This window comes from Diplodia seriata (genome assembly GCF_021436955.1).
Source record: "Diplodia seriata strain FDS-637 chromosome Unknown scaffold_10, whole genome shotgun sequence".
NCBI lineage: Eukaryota > Fungi > Ascomycota > Dothideomycetes > Botryosphaeriales > Botryosphaeriaceae > Diplodia > Diplodia seriata.
In genome coordinates this window covers 1,493,946-1,515,812 of record NW_027117317.1, presented here as the reverse complement: position 1 = coordinate 1,515,812, position 21,867 = coordinate 1,493,946, and the positions used below count along the sequence as shown (strand labels likewise).

The 21,867-nt window shown below is 60.0% G+C and overlaps 8 protein-coding genes and 1 non-coding gene across 9 annotated transcripts; 4 read left to right on the top strand and 5 right to left on the bottom strand.

Moving 5' to 3' along the window:
• Positions 1 to 389: 389 nt before the first annotated feature.
• On the bottom strand, positions 390 to 2,255 carry SLS55_009662 (uncharacterized protein; the record flags this gene model as incomplete). Its single annotated transcript, XM_066781057.1, has 4 exons — positions 390 to 1,609; positions 1,659 to 2,001; positions 2,056 to 2,080; positions 2,227 to 2,255. 4 exons carry the CDS (start codon positions 2,253 to 2,255, stop codon positions 390 to 392), a joined length of 1,617 nt encoding a protein of 538 aa, XP_066629003.1.
• Positions 2,256 to 2,900: 645 nt separating this feature from the next.
• On the top strand, positions 2,901 to 4,694 carry SLS55_009661 (uncharacterized protein; the record flags this gene model as incomplete). Its single annotated transcript, XM_066781056.1, has 2 exons — positions 2,901 to 3,623; positions 4,278 to 4,694. 2 exons carry the CDS (start codon positions 2,901 to 2,903, stop codon positions 4,692 to 4,694), a joined length of 1,140 nt encoding a protein of 379 aa, XP_066629002.1.
• Positions 4,695 to 4,827: 133 nt separating this feature from the next.
• On the top strand, positions 4,828 to 6,548 carry COX10 (Protoheme IX farnesyltransferase, mitochondrial; the record flags this gene model as incomplete). The annotated part of the gene is made up of 2 exons (XM_066781055.1): positions 4,828 to 4,833; positions 5,034 to 6,548. The coding sequence occupies 2 exons, from the start codon at positions 4,828 to 4,830 to the stop codon at positions 6,546 to 6,548; spliced, it is 1,521 nt and encodes a 506-aa protein (XP_066629001.1).
• Positions 6,549 to 8,403: 1,855 nt separating this feature from the next.
• SLS55_009659 (uncharacterized protein) lies at positions 8,404 to 10,789 on the top strand (the record flags this gene model as incomplete). Its single annotated transcript, XM_066781054.1, has 3 exons — positions 8,404 to 9,494; positions 9,825 to 10,039; positions 10,785 to 10,789. 3 exons carry the CDS (start codon positions 8,404 to 8,406, stop codon positions 10,787 to 10,789), a joined length of 1,311 nt encoding a protein of 436 aa, XP_066629000.1.
• Positions 10,790 to 11,261: 472 nt separating this feature from the next.
• Positions 11,262 to 11,393, bottom strand: SLS55_009658. The gene has a single exon. It is a non-coding gene; the product is annotated as a tRNA-Asn (tRNA).
• Positions 11,394 to 12,200: 807 nt separating this feature from the next.
• SLS55_009657 (uncharacterized protein) lies at positions 12,201 to 14,058 on the bottom strand (the record flags this gene model as incomplete). Its single annotated transcript, XM_066781053.1, has 3 exons — positions 12,201 to 13,560; positions 13,610 to 13,710; positions 13,774 to 14,058. The coding sequence occupies 3 exons, from the start codon at positions 14,056 to 14,058 to the stop codon at positions 12,201 to 12,203; spliced, it is 1,746 nt and encodes a 581-aa protein (XP_066628999.1).
• Positions 14,059 to 15,324: 1,266 nt separating this feature from the next.
• SLS55_009656 (uncharacterized protein) lies at positions 15,325 to 15,897 on the bottom strand (the record flags this gene model as incomplete). Its single annotated transcript, XM_066781052.1, has 2 exons — positions 15,325 to 15,869; positions 15,891 to 15,897. The coding sequence occupies 2 exons, from the start codon at positions 15,895 to 15,897 to the stop codon at positions 15,325 to 15,327; spliced, it is 552 nt and encodes a 183-aa protein (XP_066628998.1).
• Positions 15,898 to 16,952: 1,055 nt separating this feature from the next.
• Positions 16,953 to 18,736, bottom strand: SLS55_009655 (uncharacterized protein; the record flags this gene model as incomplete). The annotated part of the gene is made up of 3 exons (XM_066781051.1): positions 16,953 to 17,473; positions 17,524 to 18,130; positions 18,335 to 18,736. 3 exons carry the CDS (start codon positions 18,734 to 18,736, stop codon positions 16,953 to 16,955), a joined length of 1,530 nt encoding a protein of 509 aa, XP_066628997.1.
• Positions 18,737 to 19,675: 939 nt separating this feature from the next.
• Positions 19,676 to 20,914, top strand: SLS55_009654 (uncharacterized protein; the record flags this gene model as incomplete). The annotated part of the gene is made up of 1 exon (XM_066781050.1): positions 19,676 to 20,914. The coding sequence occupies one exon, from the start codon at positions 19,676 to 19,678 to the stop codon at positions 20,912 to 20,914; it is 1,239 nt and encodes a 412-aa protein (XP_066628996.1).
• Between the last annotated feature and the right edge of the window lie 953 nt (positions 20,915 to 21,867).

The following is a 21,867-nucleotide window of genomic DNA, read 5'->3' as shown; positions in this document are numbered from 1 at the left end:
AATCATGTCGAAAGTCAGCGTTCGTGCGGAGGAAAGGTTCGCGGGTCAAGGGAAAGAAAAGGATACAGGTAACAGAAAGAACGCTGCCCCGAAGTTCCTCGGCAGAACATTGTCAGACCATCTCCAGCCAGGAAATCTCGTCTTCTACTACTATCACAGGAACGACAGTGTTAACCCAAAGTGTACGCCTGATGTTTTTCCCTCCTAGGTGCTCGATTTCGGAGCACGGTATCACCCCAGTTTCCAGTCCCAAGCTGAACAAGACTCCTAAAGTCATGAGTACTTAAAAAAAATCTTTGATCCATCTGCTGAACGCCAATCATGCAAAAAAAAAAAAAAAAAAAAGGTTGCTCTCAGAGTTTTTGACCGCCGGCCGGAGAGAAAGCGTCTCAAGTCAACGCCAGTCGCCACCGCCGGCGCGCGAGAACATCGATCCAGTCAATTCGCCGCTGCCCATTGCCAGGCGTAGTGTTGCCGGCGCGTAACCGCCACAGTTCGTCCAGCACGGTGAGCGCAACCTCGACGTTGTGGAAGTGTCGGTAGTTGACAATATCCAGCATGCGCTGGCGGATGATGCGGATCTGTTCTGCCTGGTCCGTCTCTCCGCCGGCCATGAACAACGGAAATAGCAGCGTCGTCTCCGGCAAACACCTGACAGGCATCTTCTCCACGGCCTCAACAATCCCCTGCACGGGTGTAGCCATCTTGCGATTCAGGGCTTGTGTAAGGTCTGGAAGGTGGCGACGCAGAACCCGGTAGAGGTGGATCAGCGCGGCGTTGCGGTAAGTTTCGGCCATGGCTTTTAGGTGGACATCCTGGCATTCCGGCGGAGTCCACTCCTGGAGTTCGATTTCAAGGCGTTGTGCTCTACTTGAGAAGTCCGACCTGGCTTGTGACTGTCCGTTGGGCTCTGGCTGCGGAATGTCTGACCGATGGACATGCTGGATCTCCGGGTCCTCCAATATCTTTGCTTCGTCTTCTCCTACCACGGTTGGTGATGTCGCCGTTGTGCAAGATGAGGTCGGAGAGGGGGACTTGGAGGCCTCCTTGGCAAAAGCTGCCGAGGCATCGGCCATGTCTGCGTTGAGGACACTGATTTCGGAGATGACGTAGATTATCCTGGATGCCAGGCCAAAATAAGAATCCGCGGCCTCGTCGTCGGCTGCTTGCCAGTAGTAGCCCGAGATCAGCGGCCGTGTGTTCATGGTGACGGTATGCAGGGCATCATGATAAGCAAAATTGCGCTTTAGCCACCGCCCTTCAAACGTGTTGAAGAACTGAGCCAGCTGGTCTGAGCTGAGCTGGCCATCCTCATACATGGTGCCCGAGGTGGCCCGGATTATCTGGGAAGCTCCAACCAAGTGGTTATACCACTTGCTGGTGTCACCGAGGATGGATTCCATGGAGCACAAAACCAGGCAGCAGGACAAGTCGAGCTCGGGATCCCGGTCGGTAGAAGAAAGAGAAGAAGCAAGAGAACTCAAGGCATTGCTTCGGCTCTGCAATGCGAGAACTTCGTAAGACTTGTCTCTTAACGACAAGTGGGAAGAAGAGTGAGCGATGATGGCATTGAGCAGCATGGGGGATTCGGTGGCCATGGGAAGGAAGACTGGGTCGTCAGCACCATGTTTGCTCGTTGTTCACAGACTCGGACTCACCGGAGGCAAAGCAGTTGTTCTCGAGCGTGCTAGTTAGAAGGGTTGAAAGGGTCTGGAGGTAGTAGCGGAGCAGTAGTCTGCGGCTGGTTGGGGCGGAACCGTCGCCTGCGGTCCCAGCGTAAGTGGCCACGGGATCCAACGAGAGGATCGGGGCGGCCCAGGTCGAGGTGGGAACAGCTAGCACGGTGGATGAAGAGGTTGCAAGGACGGTGGTGTCCGTCTCGGGAGCTGTGGCGTTGGCGGAGCCTTCTCCGGGAGCGGGCTTGCCATTGCCAACGACGGCCTGGCGGGGCTCCTCGCGGATGCATTCAAAGTTCAGTCGGCGGCAGTGGTCACAGACAGGCTGAAGGAGAGGTCAGCAAGGACGGGCTGCGCGGGAGCAGAGGACGCAACTCACGTATTCATTGGTGCACTTCTTCTTTCTGCGAGGCCAAGTCAGAATCGGATGATTGCGTGATGACTCAAGCGGTTAACGCACCGACGACGGCAGGTGACGCAGCCAGTGCGTTCTCGGGTGGTGCCCGTCCGCTTCCTGATGCGCCGTTTGGTGGTGGTCTGGGAATCGGACTGGTCGGCAGTGGGAGCTTGGTCGGCCATGCTTGCTACATAGCGGGGAGCCTCGGGATTGGCGCGGCGGCGGGGGGTCCCCTTAGGCCCGCAGCACCTGCGCAATGTCCGCGGCGGGCGAGGGAGGGCGAGGGCGGCCGTGGGCAGTGCTCGCGGGACTGGCGAGGATAAAGGGCGTCAACGGCGGAGGGAGGGTTGAGCAGCGGCCTCAGCGGCGCGGAAAGCTTTGGTTTGAGCCATCAGCCCGGCCGCACGTGATCTGCCTGCTTGCGGCTAGCCGCCCTCTCGCTTCTCCTATCTCCACGCGGATCCGCAATCCGTATCCCGCAACTCAACCCGCCCAGCTCCGCGCCATTGGCTGGCGCAATGTCTTGACTAACACCAGTCCTCCCCCGCTCTCACCACACCAGCAGTATCTGTATAAGCCTGAGCATAAGCAACGCCGTCCGCGCCCAATCGCAGCCCATCCCACCCAAGAGCAATTCCGTCACCATGAAGACCCTGTTACGTGCACGCCCATCAGCCCGCCGCATCTCATCTCCGCACCATCATCACCCACTCGCACCTCTCCCCAGCCTCCGCCCTCGCCGATCATCACGCCTCAATTCCACGTCATCATCACGACCGCCAGCCCGCGACTCGGTGGTCCACCCCTCTGTCGCCCGCAGCCATGTCATGCACCGCGCCCTCCGCTCCGAGCCGCTCCGCATCGTCTCGGGCGCCCGAGGCATCGCCTTCACGCTCTCCGACGGCCGCACGCTGCTCGACGCGTCCAGCGGGCCCGGCGTGTCCTGCCTCGGCCACCACCAGCCCTCGGTCGCGCGCGCCGTGGCCGACCAGATCAACCGGATCGGCTACGTCTACAGCATCGGCTACACGTCCGAGCCCGCCGAGGAGCTGGCCGCCATGCTGCTGAGAGACCGCCCCGGCGGCCTGTCGCGCGCCATGTTCTTCAACTCGGGCAGCGAGGCCACCGATGCCGCCGTCAAGCTCGCGACGCAGTACTGGGCCGAGAGCGGCGAGGCCGGCCCAAGCCGCCGGAACGTCATCAGTCGCGCGCAGTCGTATCACGGGAATACCATCGGCGCGCTGTGCGTGTCGGGGCATCGCGCCCGCCGCGAGATGTATGCTGACTGGTTGAGCGGCAACGTCTCGTTCGTAGATCCGTGCTATGCGTATCGGGCCAAGCCGGAGGGCTGGACCGATGAGGAGTATGTTGCCCGGCTTATCAAGCAGCTTGATGAGGAGTTTCAGCGGCTGGGGCCGGATACGGTGGCGGCGTTCTTTGCTGAGACGATTAGCGGGACTACGCTGGGGTGTGTCACTGCGCTCCCTGGGTACTTCAAGGGCGTGCGGGAACTTTGTGACAGGTATGGTGCATTGCTGGTGCTTGATGAGGTAAGTGTCCTCTCGCTCTTGTGCAGCCTTCGCTGGTTTTGGGGGAGGGCGTGTGAGAGTCAAGAGCCCGGGTTGTTCTCTCATAAAAGAAGTAGGATGTTCGGTGAACGGCAATCGAAGTCCTGGCGACATTACACGATCGTTTCGAAGCCGCAATCTTGTCGGCAGAGGCTGACAATGCTTGTTGGACGGAGCTAACTCGTGTAGATCATCTGCGGCATGGGCAAGACGGGGACCATGCATGCCTGGGAACAAGAAGAAGGGTTCCGCGGACCGGACCTGCAGACTGTCGGGAAAGCACTCGGCGGAGGATTCGTCCCTCTCTCGGCAGTGCTCGTGCATGAGAAGGTATTTGATGCTCTGGCCGCTGGAAGTGGAGCACTTTCGCATGGTCATACATTCCAGGTAAGACAAGAGCTGTGCCACAGTGAGTTGCAAAAGGGTCTACTTGCTTCGCAAAGAATATCGCTGTCCCATTGCGTGAGTAGTTGAGGTTACGTCTGGATGATCTCTGAAGTGTTCAGAGTCTATATTGACATCCGGATGTTGCCGTCAACTGCCCACGTGAGAAGAGTGCAATCTCCCTTATGCCACAAAGAAGCCCGAAGTTGGTGGCAATCTTCTGTGGTATGGCAGCTTACCAAAAATTCGTAGGCGCACCCCACGGCCTGTGCAGCAGCGATTGAGGTCCAAAAAATCATCGAGCGGGATGGTCTGCTCGAAAATTGCCGCAAGATGGGCGCTCTGCTCGGAGAACTGATGGAAGCAGAGATCCTGCCGCTCCCCTTGGTAGGCGACGTCCGCGGGCGAGGACTGTACTACGCCGCCGAGTTCGTTTTAGACAAGCAAGCGAAGACGGCATTTCCAGTGGGCGAGCACTTCTCCACCAAGGTTGTCGCGGCGGCATCGGAGTTGGGATTGAATATCCTGGGAAACTTGGGTAAGACCGGGCCGATCGATGTAGAGCATGTCATGATCACGCCGCCCTACATCATCACGGAAGCGGAGGTGGTGAGAGTGGTGCAGCTGCTGAAGCAAGCGATCCAGAAGGCGAGCGAGGCGTATCTGTAGACGCATAGACAATCAAACTGCCCAATTGGGCAATTGCACGGCAGCCGACGGCATTGCTTCCCGTTGCAGAAGGTGATCTGAGGAGGTTGAGAGACCAGGGAGTGCATGTGCCGGCCAATGCGGCGGGGTTGATATGTCAGTAGCTTGGCTGCGCCACGTGCGGCGGGTGTTGGACCAGCCAGCTGCGGCTTCGGCAAAAACACCGTCGCCCTCCAGTCCAACCACCATGACCCGAAGTCGCAAGACATGATCCTCCGACCTCCCCTGCTGCGCAGCGCGCCTCTGCAGGATGCCGCCCCCCTCTGTCTGCGATGCCTGCGCCGACTCGAACGCTCCCAGCTCCCGCCGCCGCGCCGCCTGCTGTCCACCTCGCGCGCCGTGAAGGACGCCGCCCTCGCCGCCCGCAACCCCCGCACCGCCTTCAAGAAGGAATACTTTTGGGCCAATGCCGTGCTGGACGACGTGCTGCAGGGCGCACGACGCGGCGTCTGGAGCAATGCCGTCCCCGGCCGCAATGGCGACAAAGGCGCTGCGCCGGCGACGCTGCACGAGCAGCCCAAGATCGCCCACGTCGTCAACCACGATGCCACCGCAGGCACCGAGCTCGCCAATGAGCTGCCCCACCGCCGCCGGAAGCGCTTAAGAGAAGAGGCCAAGCAAGCCGCAGTTGCGGAAACAGCCTCAGACACCGAGATCCGCCCCGACGCCTCGGCCGCCCTCTCGACCAGCGCCCAAGCTCTCCCCGCACAATCCCTCCGCCGCCGCTTCTTCACCTACCTCGCCCTCACCAAGCCGCGCCTCTCCTTCCTCATCGTGCTCACCGCCACGGTGCCGTACGCCATCTACCCGGTCCCCGCGCTGCTGGCGCCGGCCGTGACGTCGACACCCTCGCTCTCGACCCTCACCCTCCTCTTCCTCACGACCGGCACCGGCCTCGCGTCCGCCTCGGCCAACACGTTCAACATGCTCTTCGAGCCCGCCCACGACGCCAAGATGAGCCGCACCAAGAACCGGCCGCTCGTGCGCGGCCTCGTCAGCAAGCGCGCCGCGCTGCTCTTCGCGCTCGGCACCGGCGCCGCCGGCGTTGCTTCGCTCTATTATGGTGTTAACCCTACTGTCGCTTTCCTCGGCGGCCTCAACATCGTCCTCTACGCCGGCTGCTACACGCCGCTCAAGCGCGTCTCGGCATTCAACACGTGGGTCGGCGCCGTCGTCGGCGGCATCCCGCCGCTGATGGGCTGGACGGCGGCGGCGGGCCAGTGCGCGACGGGCGGCGGCACGTGGGACGAGCTGCTCCTGGGCCCGGGCAGCGCGGGCGGCTGGCTGCTCGGCGCGTTGCTGTTCGCGTGGCAGTTTCCGCACTTCAACGCGCTGTCGTGGACGATCCGCGACGAGTACCGCAACGCCGGCTACCAAATGCTGGCCTGGACCAACGCCCGCATGAACGCCCGCGTCGCCCTGCGCTACTCGCTGCTCATGTTCCCCGTCTGCGCCGCCTTGGCTGCCGTTGGTGTCGTCGACTGGGGGTTTGTGGTGACGAGCTCCGCTATCAACGGCTGGATGACGTATAATGCGGCGCGGTTTTGGTGGTACGAGGGCACGCGGGGCACCGCGCGCGGCTTGTTTTGGGCCAGCGTCTGGCATCTGCCGATCGTCCTGGTGCTGGCCATGGCGCACAAGAAGGGCTTGTGGCAGCGCGTGTGGCGGGCTGTCGTGGGCGAGCCGGTCGTGGATGGGGATGAGGAGGAGGACGACGAGTATTGGGATGATGAGGATGAAGAGGATGGCCAGCAGAAGGTGATGTCGCCGGCGCCGCCGGGAAAGGCGGTCGTACCGGTCGTTGGTGCTAGGTGAGGATGGTTTGGGGTTGATGGGGAGGGCAGAGAGAGAGGATGGGTTCGATATGCTGGATGGCTGGCTGGCTGAGTCTCTTTCCACCACCACCACCACCAACAGCATCAGCAGCAAAGTGGACGAGGATAGTTGGCCGATAGTGCCGCTACTTGTGTTTTGATAGCTTATTGTACGTTTTGTATATCTTGGGCTTCTTTCATCTACGGATCGGATGGAGGGGCGTTTTGTTTGGCCCACGCCTCATCAACCTTGAGCCTTTCTCGACGCGGAATGTCAAGGTTTAAGCCGTGTCTTCGCCATGTGCTTTTCCAAAGTCTTCGGAATCAGCGGGGCGGTTGGGCCATACCCATGCTACACGTTCAGCGCATCTCGCGGACAGTTCAAAAACATGTCTGGCGTGTTCACTTTGAGCTGAGCAGACACACGAGGGAAGAACAAGAAGGGATGATATGGGTGTGGCTTCTCTACCGTCGACGATGGTGAAACGAGGTAGAAGACTGGTCGTCGGCTGGGTCTAGACTACAGTGCGTGGCGGCTGATCCTCGCCCTCCCCCGGTGGTGTTGGGAGCTTAACACCAGGCCGTTATATCATCAAAGCATTGGAAATTCGTTCTTTTTTATGCACCGTGATTGAAACACCTGGCTTGGTAATGAAGCCTCTTCCTACTCCGGAACCTTGGGGGTGGAAGGCCAAACTCTCGGTGCTTGTATTTTGCAGAATGCTTGTAGGGACGTCGGGGTTTGGGCAAAGACGTTGGAGGTCCGAGACCGGGGCGCTCTCCGCTCCACGCGTGGGACGAGCTAGGCTAGGCCCCTCCGACGATGTCATGGCCAGCCCGGCTCAGTTTTTTTTTTGTTGTGCCCAAGGGCTTTTGGACAAGGTCGAAGGCAACTGATATAATTCATCAAATCATTGAACGAGGTTGCGGTTTAAACAGCGAGAATAAGAAAGGGAAAAGTATTGGCATCACGTCAAAACAGCACGTTGCGATCCCGATCGAGGTGACGCATTGCTCAAGCGGTAAGCGCCGGAGCAGCGTCCAAGCGAAGCTGGGGGAGCAGCAGCAAGGAAGAGAGCTCGAGCAAGGATGGTGGGATTGGAAGGAAAAAAGCGGGCGGCCACAACCCATCATTGGCCCGCCACCGCCTGTCTCCTCACCTCGCCCGCATCATCGCCCACAACATAACCCCCTTTTCCTCTTCTGGAACCGCCGGCGAAATATTGGATTTTCTGCAGCCTTCGCACCTCGTGTTCGCCCGCCGTCTCGTCCACCTGCCCCGCCCGGACACGAGCGTGTTTGCCCGCCACTTCTTTGAGTGACTTCCGTCACGCTGCGTCGATGCGCTGGCGAGGGCTAGAGGAGCGGACGACAAACATGCGGCCTTTTCTTCTGCGTCCCGGGCGAGCCGGCGAACACGGGCGGAGTCTAGACACGACCATGACGAACTCGGCCCACGGCCAGGCACCGTTATGGTTGAATCTGCGGGGCAGGCGGGCTTCCTCCGCAAATGACAGGCCGGCAGCCCTGCAGCCCTCTGCTAATGATAGCACGTTGACAGCCCGGCCCAAGCCACCCACCTGATCCGGTCCCATCGTCACACCTTCGTTCCTGCGGCTCCCCGGAATAGACGACGTCAGCCCATGCGGGAAGCAAGCCATGCAGGTACCTTGACGCCGCTAATCCACCTTTTTTTTCCTGCTTCTCCTTTCGGCGGCATATAAGTTGCTTCTGGCCTCCCCTGTCTGCTCTTTTCTTTTCTCGTTGCTCTCCTGCTCCATTTTCTTGTGTGCTCGTGGAAGACACGAACGGAGCAAACCACACTCGCTACTCTTTAATCAATAGTCTTAATTCCAATGCGCTACTCCACCCTCGTCGGCCTCGCGGCCAGCCTCAGCACGGCGGCGGCCCAGATCAAAGGCTTCAACTATGGCAGCACTCTAACCACGGGCGCCGCCAAATCCACGGCCGACTTCACGACCGAGTTCAACCTGGCCAAGAACCTCGTGGGCGCCTCGGGCTTCACTTCGGCACGTCTCTACACCATGATCCAGGGCGGGACGGCCAGCACGCCCATTGCCGCCATCCAGGCCGCCATCGACACCAAGACGTCGCTGCTGCTGGGCCTGTGGGCGTCGGCCGGCCAGGCCAGCTTCGACAACGAGGTCGCCGCGCTCAAGGCCGCCATCGCGCAGTACTCGTCGGCCTTCACCGACCTCATCGTCGGCATCTCGGTCGGCTCCGAGGACCTGTACCGCGTGTCGCCGACGGGCATCATCAACAAGAGCGGCGCCGGTGCGGACCCGCAGGTGCTCGTCTCGTACATCGACCAGGTGCGCGCCGCCATCGCAGGCACCGCCGCGGCGGGCGCGTCAATCGGGCACGTCGACACGTGGACCGCATTCGTTAACGGTTCTAATTCTGCTGTTATTGACGCCGTCGACTGGCTCGGCTTCGACGGCTACCCGTACTTCCAGAACACGCAGGCCAACGCCATCGCCAACGCCAAGGCCCTCTTCGACGACTCGGTCGCGGCGACGCGGGGCGCGGCCAAGGGCAAGCCCGTCTGGATCACCGAGACGGGCTGGCCCGTCAGCGGCCCGCAGGAGAACGAGGCCGTGGCGAGCGTCGCCAACGCAAAGACGTACTGGGACGAGGTCGGCTGCCCGCTGTTCGGCAACACCAACACTTGGTGGTACACGCTGCAGGACGCCGTGCCCGACACCCCCAGCCCCAGCTTCGGCCTCGTCCCTGCCGGTGGAGGCGACACTCCGCTGTTCGATCTGACGTGCGGCGGTGCTGCGGCCGGCGATGACCCTGCCTCTGCCTCCGACTCGTCGAGCAGCTCTTCGGCTGCCACCTTTGCCGAGACTTCGGCTGCTTCTGCTGCTGCTGCTTCCACCGCGGCCTCTTCTTCTTCTGCTGCTGCATCCGCTCCTGCGGCATCGTCTGCTGCCGCCGCATCTTCAGCGCCCGCTTCCAGCGCGGCCTCCTCCGCCCCGGCCTCTTCAGCCGCTGCCTCTCCCTCAGCCCCCGCTCCTCCCAGCGGCGGCACCGCAGCTCCCCCCTCCTCCCTCACCACCGTCCTAACCACGCTCACAACAACCTACTGCCCCACATCCGGCGTCACCACCACCACCACCGCCACCGCCACCGCGTCCCCCTCCTCCTCCTCCTCCCCCTCCTCCCCCTGCCCCCCCAACCTCTCCGGCCCGTTCGAATTCCCCCACCTCATCATCCCCATCTCCCGCACCTCCCCTCCGACCCCCGCGGGCAGCACCACCTCCTACAACGGCACCGTCTCCGCCGCCGTCTCCTCCCTCTTCAGTTTCGACATCGCTCCGTCCCACGCCGGCAAGACGTGTACGCTCGTCTTCCTGCTGCCGGCGAAAGCGGAGCTGCAGACGAGCGACTACACCGTATCCGGGGCTGGCGGTATTGCCGTTAGCAGGTTGGCGGAACCGCCGAAGGAGGGAGGCGCGACGTGGGAGAGTGTGTCTGGGGGGGAGGATGTGGGGGGTGTGGAGAATGTGGTGGAGGGAGGCGCGTGGGTCGTGGCGAGTGGGCCGTGCGAGGCGGGGGGTGCGGTCGGGTATAGGGTCGACGCGACGCGGGGGCTGGAGTTGGTGTGGTTTGAGGATTGGAATCCGAGCCCCGTTGGGTTGTTTGTTAGGGTTTGTTAGGGTTTGGTTTTTTGGTTTGGTTTGGTTTGGTTGGTGGGGGATGTAAAAAATGATGATGGATCTGTAATGATGAAGAATGGGGGTGTGGATGTTATTTATGTACATGCTATGGAAGGAGGGGGATTGGATGGTGTGTTTTCTTTTTTCTTCTCTGTCATCTTGCGGACGAGAGAGGGGAGGAAAGAGGATTGATATATAGCCTTGTTCGGACACCATCCAGTATCTACCATCGACCCGCTTGGATATCCTTTCGTATGGAGTCGTGACGATCCGTCTACGCGTGAGAGTTTCTGCAGCTCGAGCATACTAGTGAAAAGCATTACCCGTGGCTTGCCGAGATTTCTGGGTTCGGTGACTTGGGAAGTCAAAGCGAAATCACCACTTCCGCTTCAGACGCAGGAAAACTGGGACGATTGGAGGGCCGAAGTCCTATACATTCTGAGAGAACACCATGCAAAGGCTATGGAGAGCATGGCGTTAACGGGACAGGAAGGAGCAGCTAAGAAGACTAGTTGCAATCACGACTCCCAATAGCGTACGTACATGTTGTGTAGGTTAGAAAGGTGTGCGCGGAAGTGACATCAGGTACTGACCGAAGCCAAAGGGACTAGAAGCATGCAGCACTACTGCCACGTATAGCAGGCAAACCTCTGCCTCGGTCTTTTTTTCTATAACCCGTCCCATCCGCTCCGCGCTTTCCAACAAGGATCTATGCTGCTGCTGCTACTACTTACCGACCACCACACACCACCATTCCTCCAAACTTAAGGCACCCATCTTCTCCACCCTCCCTCTCCTCGCACTGCAACTCCCTTAACCTTCAACCACTCGTTCCCCCTCAGTCCCGCACGACCGCAAGTTACAAAAAAACAAAAGTTCCACCAGGCCGCCGCCGCCGCCGTCGTGTGTCGTCGCCCGATCCACACCCCCACAACGCACGTCCCACATAACGAGCCATCCATTCCATCTCTCAACACCAAAAAAAAAATCCTTCTCCTCACAACCACAACAACAGCGCAAAAAAAGGCTAACTCCCCCGGACAGGCTTGAACTGTCAACCTCCTGATTTGCAGTTGGACGTATACACAACAACACCGTTACGGTATTATTGAAAAGGATCCCATTTAACAGTCAGACGCGCTAGCCAATTGCGCCACGGAGGAGATGGTATCTCCTTTGATCCAACGGGATTGTTGGAGTGGTGGTGGTTGGCTGGTGATGGGGAAGGGGTTTGGGTGGGTGGGTTTATAAAGGCGTGGGTGGATGCTAGTAGGGTCTTGTCTCTAGATATGGGCGTGGACGCGGTGGTGAAAAGAAAAGGGTGTTGGTGGTGTTCTCTGCTCGCGTCCTCTCGTACCGAGGCGTCGGGGGAGGGAGGGAGGGAGGGGTAGATGCACGGTGAGAGTTAATGGTTTGAGGTGAACGGTGGAAAGGGGGTCGTTTGCGAACGAAGGAAAGAAGGAAAGAAAGAAAAAAAAGACTTCAAACCTTACCCGCATGCGTGCGGCTCCTGCGAAAACAGTTGGGATGATCTGCGAGGAAGGCGTGCGAAGATATGCATGGGACTCACGTTTTTTAATCGTCAACACATTCCTTCAACGTGACAAAAGGGAATGAATCCACTAGCAGGATAGATAGCAAAGTTGTCCATACCTTCCTCCTCCTCCGAAACAAAATCTCGACAACAGAAACCTCGGAAACGTCTTTTTCGCTATAAACACGCCATCTCCCTTGATCATTTATACATGAACTCATAACCCATGAAGAAGCCCACCCCCATTCCCCGCAAGAGAGGTCGCCTCCCCGCCTCCGCCTCCACACCAGCAACGACAATTTCCCCTCTCTATCATATACACTTACCACCACCATCACCACCGTACTCACCTCCACAATCTTTTCTAACAATAGAAAAAAAAGAACACATCCATCTACACCCCATCCCACCCACACTCTCTACCCTCCACCCTCTACTACTTCCCCCCCAACCTTCTCTCCCTCACAAACCACGCCGCAACCGCCGCCCCCGCCACCAGCACGACCATCAACCCAAACGCATCGCGCGTACTCTCAGCATAGCAGCGCCTAACGAGCACCCTGACCTCCGGATCCAAGCGAGCGATATACTCAATACTCTCCCGCACACGTTCAGCGATTTCCCTCGCCTCATCACCGCTCCCCAGCGCCAGTGCGAGCTTGCGTCGCAGCTCTTGGTTAACGACCGTAGCGGCGAGCGAGACGCCAAAGACGCTGCCCAAGCTCCTGAAGAGGTACGAGCAGGCCGTCGCGACGGCCTGATCGGCGTGGGCGGCGTTGGAGATGAGGCCGATGAGGCTGGTGGTGACGCCGATGCCGTTGGCGAAGCCGGCGACGCAGAGACCCAGGACGATGCCGAGGACGGAATCCACGAGGACGCCGGCGCAGGCGAAGATGGCGGCGGCGCCGACGACGAGGAAGGCGTAGGCGCCGACGGTGAGGCGGTAGAAGCGGCCCGTGTGCTGCATGTAGAAGCCGCCGAAGAGCGAGCCCGAGACGCCGGCGGCGATGCCGGGGATGAGGCGGACGCCGGCGCGCGTGGCCGAGGCGGCGTCGGCGCCGACCTGGAAGTATAGTGGGAGGTAGAAGAGGGCGGCCATGTAGCCGGCGAAGGAGAAGAAGTTGCACGCGTAGCACGCGACGAGCGAGCGCTCGAAGATGATGTGGCCGGGCGCGAACGGCTCGGCCGCGACCTTGGTCTCGACGGCGACGAAGAGCAGGAAGAGCGGGGCCGACACGGCGAGCGAGATGATGGTGAGGCGCGCGTGCCACGACACGTTGGAGCCGCGGTCGAGGCCCAGCAGCAGCATGAAGACGGCCGCGATGAGGATGGCGGCGCCCAGGAAGTCGATGCGGCGCAGCTTCTGGCCCCAGTGCGCGTGGTCGCGCTTGGGCAGCTTGAGCGCGAGCGAGACGGCCACGATGGCCACGATGCAGAGCGGCGGCTGGAAGAGGAAGACCCAGCGCCAGCCCACGCGGTCGGCCAGGATGCCGCCCAGCGGCGCGCCCGTGCCCGCGCCCGTGGCGAAGACGATGTTGATGTAGCCTTGCCACTTGCCGCGCTCGCGCAGCGTAACAATATCACTCATCATGATGGACACGACTGTCGTCATGCCGCCGCCGCCGATGCCCGCGAACGCCCGCGCCGCGATCAGCTCGTTCATGTTGCGCGCCAGCCCGCATGCCAGGCAGCCGATGCCGAAGATGGTGTAGGCGAAGAGCAGGCACGACTTGCGGCCGAAGATGTCCGAGAGCTTGCCGTACAGCGGCTGGAACGAGGTGAGGGTCAGGAAGTACCTGGGGGGGCGTCAGCACTCAATCTTCCCCGAGCAGCGAGAATCCTTACGCTGTCGCTATCCACGACGTGTTGTTCAATGCCCCCAGGTCCGAGCCGATGCGCCCATAACTCGACACGATGATCGTCTGGTCCGCCGCCGCGAGGAAGATCTGCCCCGACGTCAGCAATCAGCACTCATTCAACCACCACAAAAAAGAAAGCTAGCAACTCACCCCAACAGCTACAGCCGGCAGGATGTACTTCATCCTCTTCTTGACCTCCGGCAAGCCCTTATGTTTCAGCGACGACCCGCCTTCGCTGACATGGCTCTGCTGCCGCTCCAAATCTCCACCATCACCACCGTTGTCTCCCTCCCCGTTCTCGCCATCTCCCTCTTCCGGCACGGGCTGTGGTGGCAGCACCTGCAGGCCGTCCGACGTCCGGCGTTGGCCAAGCAGCGGGCTCGTCTCGGTCGGCTCGTGGCCGTTGCCGTTTGCGTGGTGAGCCGGCGGCGGCATGGCCCGAGTATGGTGGGGTCGTGGTGTGTGTGTGTGTTTGTGCGTGCGTGGTGTTTTCTCTTCCTCGTTTATGAGTAAAAGGAAAATACGAAGGGGAGCGGAAGAAAGAGGAAAAAAGAGGACGCTCCTTCTTCCTCGAGGGAGATGATGGAGCTTTCTTTCGCAGCTCCCCGTACACGCAACAAGTCCTCGACCGGCAAGCAGCTCCGCCAGCTCACGTCGATCGGCGGCCGCGGGTGTTTCGACTTGGCGTTGGGCGGTTTTTTGCGGTTCGACGTACACCTGGCGCGTGGGGACGCGAGAGCGGTGGAGGGAAGGATTGCTGCTGGGTGGTGCGTGTTTGTGCGTCGTGTGGGTGGAGGAAGGAAGGAGCTTGGGTCAGGTCTCACGGCGCAGCGCCTGGTCAATGTGTCTCTCGCATCGGGTGAGTCTTGACTCTCAATTAGCCCGGCGGGAGGATGCGAGCGTCAAGGTCGATGATATGGAGGGGAGGAGGAGGAAGAGATTGGCAAGAGGGAGAGAGAGAAGGAGCAATTGCGGCACCTGTGCATCTTTGTTGCTCGTCTCTTCCTCCCATCGCTCCCCTCCCCCACTGCTGATGATTAGCAATTCGGGATCGCCATCTCGGTCTGCCGTGGGCTGCCGGGCGGGCGGGTTGGTCCGGTCGGGTTCGCAGCCCGGAGTTCGAGAGAGGTAGTCTACCGCCGAGCACGTCAGCGGCTTGTTCCGCCCGTTTTCCTTTTCCCTGGCATCTGTGGCTTCTGGTTGTACGCGCTGCAATCGGTGCAAATGAATGCAGCTTGTCGCAAAACAAAGATGCGGTCCGATGCGACAGGTCTGCTCACGCAATTGCGATATCGCGCTTTGTTCACCGTGGAGCCGGGGTAAAACGGGCGTTCCCGCTGGCTATCTCCGACGGCCTAGCGTGCTTTGGGTACGTGTCGAAAATACACCATCAGTTGCTCGGCAAAGCTGCCGCGATTCTTCAAAGGAAACCATTGTATGTCATTAGTCCTGACTGTTGCCTATTATACTCCTGTGAATTATCGTCTTGCGCTGTAATCCTGCCATGCTCACAGCCGCTCTAGGCTCAAGCATACTACTTACAAAATACGAAATGACAATGCCATCGCAATGCTATATGTAGCAAACAAAAGAAAATTTGTCCCATGCCATTCTCAGTTATTGTGCGCTCTCCATGAGCATAGTAGACACCACCTTAGTTCGTCACTGATGATCACCAACTGCAACCACCTTTGATCGGCTTCAGAGTGATTCCTTCTCGTCCGAAGTTGCATCCTGAGGAGTCCTCCCGTGGTAGACTATCCTGACTTCAACCTTGTCCAGACGAGCGCGAAGGGCCTCAACTTCGTCCTTAGACTCGCCATCAGGCAAGGAAACGAGAGCGGAATTGATAGCATGCATGATTTCGGTGATGGTCTCCAACTCGTAGTAAGCTACCCTGAGTGCAAACTTAGCTAGATGAGCTTGAAGAGCCTCAACTATGTCCTTAGACTCGCCATCAGGCAAGTGAACGAGAGCGGAATTGATAGCATGCATGGTTTCGGCGATGGTCTCCAAGATCTGTAAGTCGGACTTCATTCTCTCTTCGTTAATGCTCTTGTCCTTGCCTCCAGCGGTCGCCACGATAAGCTCGTACAACTCCGTAACACGCTTAGACAAACGATAGAGGCGGTATTTCAGCTCCCAGGTGGTGATGACCAACGACAGGATGGAGAAGGACCATATCAACGGGTAGAGCGTAGCCCAGTCGGGGACCCATCCGAAAGCGGACATGGTGGTGTTGGTTCCTGCAGGCAGGGCATCTGAACGATCCATTTTGCTTGGAAATAGAGATTGTTCTGGATGGTGAGATCGTGGTGATGCCGAGGGAAACTTTCTCGTTGCGTGCGTCACTGTGACCCGAGTAAGCTTCGCGCCTCAGTGAACAAGGTGGGCGGTGATGTCAGGCAGCACTTCTCACCAGACCGGGGGACGGACAGACAGACGGACGGACGGGCTCGCTGACGCTCCGATGAGGCTTGAATGAGGAAGCGGTGATGAAGGCGACCCGAAGGAAACGTCCACACTTGGAGATGGACGCGGAGTTGGATGTTGAGACGGACGTTGTCGTCCTTCAGTCTGAAGTTGCCAGAGAGAGCGGCCTGGCGACAGATGCATCCGGGGCAAGAACGAACATGCGCCCTGATTGAGGAAGCCACGCAAACCGTACGTCCCCCCCCCTCGCTGTGGATTAGGAAGCCGCGCTGTTTAGCTCGACTTGGCGGGTTCATCTGGCAGTGGCGGTTTCTGGACACTCCTTCTCCAAGCGTACCTACGCGTCAAGCACCGTCAACGGGGGAATGGAGCCAATGAACCCTCATATGATAGATTCAGCCAAACGTCCTACCAAAATATCTCCAACTACCACACACCGTCGTATCCGTTCATTCATCCAGAAAGGGGATTCCGTGGAAAAGGAGAGCAACAACAACAACAACAACAACCGAACAATCACGCAAATTATCTCGCTCTTATTCTCCAACGATAGCCAAGACAAGCCTGCTCGGCCTTTTTTTTAATCCTTCACGGACGATAAGAAAAAAGAAATATAGGTATCTAAGCTCAACGGGATGATGATGAGACGTGTAAGAATGAGAACGAGGAGAAGGGAAGTAACGGATGAGTTCAAAAAAAAGAACCAAGAAGTCGCACATCGCCCGTTTAATCATCGCCCCACCCAACACGCCATCGAAATGCGTATCATCGTCAATACATACACGGCGTTGCTCTCGCACTCAAAACTTCGTCCTCACCTCCAAAAAAGCATCTGTCATCGCAAGACCCTATTCCCTACCTCGGCTACTCCAACTATATCGAATCCTGATTCATCCTTATAGCTTGATTCCCCACACTCCCCTGCCTCCCGTGACGCCCAGCCACTCGCCACCCTGAGTCGTGAGTCCACTCTGTGGTGCCCAGCTCAAATTGCCCACCTCGTAGTCGCACCGCCAGCTAGCAGCAGGGCCCTTCATGTTGACGCCACTGGGGCCCGAGGGCGGTCCTGAAGAGCTGATGGTGTTGCCGTTGGACGCTGCGTGCTCACCGTTGATCGTGGCACCGTTCTGAGAATGAATCAGGTCCCAGACGAGCACCATACTGTCGTCTCCGCCCGATGCGAGCATGCCACGTCGCGTAGGGGACCATTCGATGCTGTTTACAGCCGATTGGTGACCACGCAATTCCAGGAGCGCCTGACCTGGCTGGCGCACGTCTAATATCCGGATCAGGCTGCTGTCCGAGGCAAAGGTAGCGAGGAGATGAGCATCGTGTGGTGACGCTGCCAAGCGCAACAAAGGCGGGGCGTATGCCATCATCTGTTGAGCTTTCGTAGGAGACATGCGGCCCGGAGAGCCTATATGAACTGTCAGGAATTGCCGCAGATTTGTCCATCACGAAACCTACCTTTCTCTTCTTTCTTCTCTGTGGGTTCGTAGATAATTGTGGAATGCTCCAGACTTCGGAGGTCGAACATTCTTACGCTACCGTCCGCACCACAGCTGACAAACACATCGACGCTCCCTGCGCAGAAACGAACGTCGAATACCTCTTTGTCATGGGCAATAAGCTGCGTTTTGGCAGTCAAGGTCGGGATGTCCCAGATGGTACACGTGGTGTCGATGCTTGACGTGATTATAAGCTTCGGGGAGAGCGTGTTCCAATCGAGCGAAGTCAGCGGGGCGGTGTGCTCGGGCGATTTGGAATTCGAGAGGAGAGCCAGTGGAGTGAGCTTCTGCGCAGGGGGGTCGCGGGTATTGACCGGCGATGATCGGTTTATGGTGTTGCTGACGTTGGATGCGGTGGTTTGTGGCAGCGACCAGAGTCTCAGGTGGTCGCCCGACGTTGCGAGCAGGTCGGTGGATTGCTTCTGGGAGGACGGAGGCTCCCATAATATCCGCGTCACCGGGTAAGAGCAGGTCGCCTCGGCGACACGAGTGTATTCGATGCCAAAGGCCGGAGCGCCTGGCGTGGTAGCCTCCTGAGGAGCGATGTTCGAGTCGACAATTTGAATCTATGTCTGCTATCAGCATTAAACTGGTACCTCTCGGCGCAACGGAAGATGCTAAGAGAATCTCCGGTGACACAGATCGTGAAAATTGAGGCGGGGATCGCCAGCCACCACAATAGCGGCTGTACACGCCTCTTCTCCCTCTGCGAGTTGCAGCATGCCGGTGAATGTTGCTAGGACCGCCAGGAATGGATCCGCTGTACTCACAAAATTATGCGGATCTTCCAAGTAGCTGCCGACAGCCATCTTGCCCGCGCTGTTCCCGCCGTGGACAGGCCACTTGCACCAGTCGAATGCGTACACCGGCCATGGCGCCAAGTAGTTGCAGTTCCCCGGCGCCCGGTTTTCCAGATCGTTCAGCAGCGGCGTGCTCGACGGCATATCCTCTCCAATTGTCGAATTTGCGCGCGGCCGTATGTCTGACAGGGCGAGCGGGGAATTGGACGCGGCGCCGGAGGGCGTCTGAGCCTGATAGTGTCTTTGGCTGGGGGTGGGCGCGTACTTGGGCACGTCGGGCGTCGGGACGGTCGAGTTGAAGGGAATATACTTCTGGTCCAGGCCGGCTGGGCTCGAGCGCGAGTAAGAATGAGCGGAGGATGAGGACTGCATGGTGCTGGAGCGGGTCGGCAGGGTGTACTGCTGGGCGTTGGTGTTGATCTTCGGGACGGTGGTGGGTGCCGTGTAGGAGGCGGAAGGCGCAGGGCGAGCACCCGCGGCCGGGCCGGGCTGGAGAGGAGCAGGCAGGTCAGGAACGCTGCTGCCGGTATTAGCGAATTGCGCGTCCTGCGGTTGCTGGTTCTGAGGCGGCGTCGCGTGGTGGAGGTTGATGTTGAGGTTCTGTGCGCCGCCGCCGGGCGTCAAGGCAACGGGCGAGTTGAAGAGCTGCGAGTGCGACGCGCTCTGGTGCTGGCCCGCCGGCGGAATGTGCAGGGCCTCGGGCTCTCTCTGGGCAACCGGCCGCCGCGCTACCTCGAAGTGCGGGCCTGTTGCAGCGCCTGCTGACTGCGAGCCTGGAGCTGGCAGGCCCGACGCCGACGCCGACGACGGCGGGGCGGACTGCAGCGCGCTGAATCTCGGGTCGTTGCCGCTGCCAGGCAAGAGCGCGTCGCTGTCCCCCGGCGTGCCCGCCGTCGCGATGCGGAGGTTGCTGTGCGGAGCGGCAACGGAGCCTAGGGCCTGCGTGGCCGCGAAGATGCCCTGCGCTGCGCCCTGGCCGGAGCTGCTGGGATGGTGGTGCGAATGGAAAGGCATGGTGCCGCTGGCGGTGCCTGGACTCGGGCCAGGCTGCGAGGGGTTGGGCGGAGGGCGAGGAGAGCGGATAGTTACCTGCGACTCTGGAACAAACAAGGGCCTGTGGCCGCGTAGGGATGAGGCCGCTGATTACCTACTGACCGGCGAAGGGGTCGTCGATGTTTGGCGACGCGCGGGGCTGCCTTGCCGTGGCCATGACTAGAGCTCTGTTGTCACTTCTGCTGCCCAACAGCCACCCCTCACGACACTCGCCTTCCACGGCCCCAGCCCTTCGCCTTCACGCGCGCTTTCATGACAATGCCCCAGCCCGGTCGCCAGAGCGCCCGCCACCTGCTGCTCCTGCCGCCGCCGCCCTCGCCGCCGTCGTTCGTCACGCTCAAGGCTGCCTACGGCGCGACGCTATGCCTCGTCTTGCGGCAGCTCCAGCACGCCTCGGCCTCCACCACCGGCCCTGCACTGCTGGAGATCGCACTGCCGTGTCCGCATCTCCATGCCAATGAGCGCGTCCCGCGCCGCGCGCTCTTTGCGCGCACGCAGAGCCTGGTGGCCGGCCTCTACAAGCTGATCTGCGTTGTTGCCGCGCGGGAGCGAATCGACGTCGAGAGCGCAGACGGCGTCGACGCACGCGTGCTGCTGCTGGCATACCCCAGAAACGGCGCGCTGAGCCATCTGCCCGCTGAGGGCCGGGCCGAGGCCGATCTACAAGGCCCGGTCATCGACATTGGCACGCTGGCGCAGAGCGGCAGATCGTGGGAGACGGTCTATGCCGTCGAGAGCGAAGCAGGGGAGCACATGCTTAAGACTTTCCAGGCGCTTGGAAAGCGTATGCACAACATCGCGAGGCTGCGTGGGGGGATCGTGCAGCTATCAGACGGCGATGCAAATGAGCCTACCCTGGATGAAGCCCGGAGGCACATCTCCGTCGCCGTTGGTGGGACGTTTGATCATCTGCACATTGGTCACAAGCTGCTGCTTACCATGACAGCCTTTGCGGTCGAGCCCGCAACGAGCGTCGAGGGGTCCAAACGCGCCATCACCATCGGCATCACCGGTGACGAACTGCTCAAGAACAAGAAGTACGCCGAGTATCTCGAGAGCTGGGACGCACGGCAGCAGCGCATCTTTGAATTTCTACGCTGCATCATCGACTTCGCCCCGCCAGGCGGAGGCATGCAGAAGGTGGAGGAACTGAACAACCCCGGTCCAAACGGGCACGCTGTCAACATCACGCTACCCACCAACCTGGTGCTCAAGTGCGTCGAGATCTGGGATCCTTACGGTCCCACCATCACGGACGAGAGCATCTCTGCCTTGATCTTGTCTGGGGAAACGAGATCCGGCGGGCAGGCGGTGAATGCCAAGCGCCAAGAGAAGAGCTGGCCGGAACTGGAAGTGCTGGAGGTCGACGTCCTGGATGCGCAAGAGGAGCAGGATGCGCAGGGAGCAGGCGTCGAGCAGACTTTTCAGAGCAAGCTCAGTAGCACCGAGATCCGTCGCCTGCAGAGCGAGAAGTCTAGGCCAACTGGCCACGCGTGAGCACAAACTCGGACGTGAGGGCTGCAGCCGGCGCCGCTCCAACGGTTATTTCATTCTTTAGCATTGCAGCACAGTAGGGCACCCATACGGGGAATTCAAGGAGCGTTCCGGGCGCCAGAGGCAGCGTGTAATACGACGAATGCTTGCACGGTTGCACAGCTGTTGCGAGTCCTCGGGCTGACGGCGTACGTGTCTCCTTCCGCTTTCTCTGGAGTACAGCACGGCGGTGGCCGGGGCAGAGCAGCCATGTATAGAGACCAGAACGGAACGCCGACGTGGCCTGGTAGCATCGGGAGCGCCATGATACAATCAAGCTGCAGTCTGCGTTGTCGGACTGCCGGTGCACGACACTAACGCTGCTGCAGGCGGGAGGCAGATGGGGGAGGCTAGTGGTGGAAGCGGTCTCCGCGAGGCGGCCGTCGACGTGTAACCGTCACGCACAGGCGCGGCCATGTTCGAGGCGGCCCTGGGAGGGCCAATCAGGCGGGCGCGGGGCGTTGGTGCAGACCGTGCCCACGCGCAGAGGTCGGACGGTGTTTATATCAGTCTGCTCGGCAGCATCTTGCGTGACGTGACTCTCGGGGCGGGAGCGGGCGGCGCCTGAAAGCTCTGTCGTGCATGGCGGATTCCGCGTCGTCCAGGCGGCGCGGCCAGCTGCAGGTCCCAGGATGCAGCGTCGGACGAGTCTTGAGGTCGACGGTCAGCAGGGCGGTGGAGCTTAGGCGGCGGTGGCTTTTAAGCGTACCGGCACGGCGCTGCGGGTCGGAGAGTCAGGGCATCGCGTCGATCTTCCACTCATCGCTCAGCTCCAGGCTGGGCTGCGATCATGGAAACAAGCTGACGTGCTTGTCGCCGGACGTTGCGGGCGCCCGCCGGCCAATGCGGCGGCGCTTTGGGGCGCTGGGCTGGGCGTTGAGTGGTCAACTGCACATGCGTCTATGTGTTGTCACCTC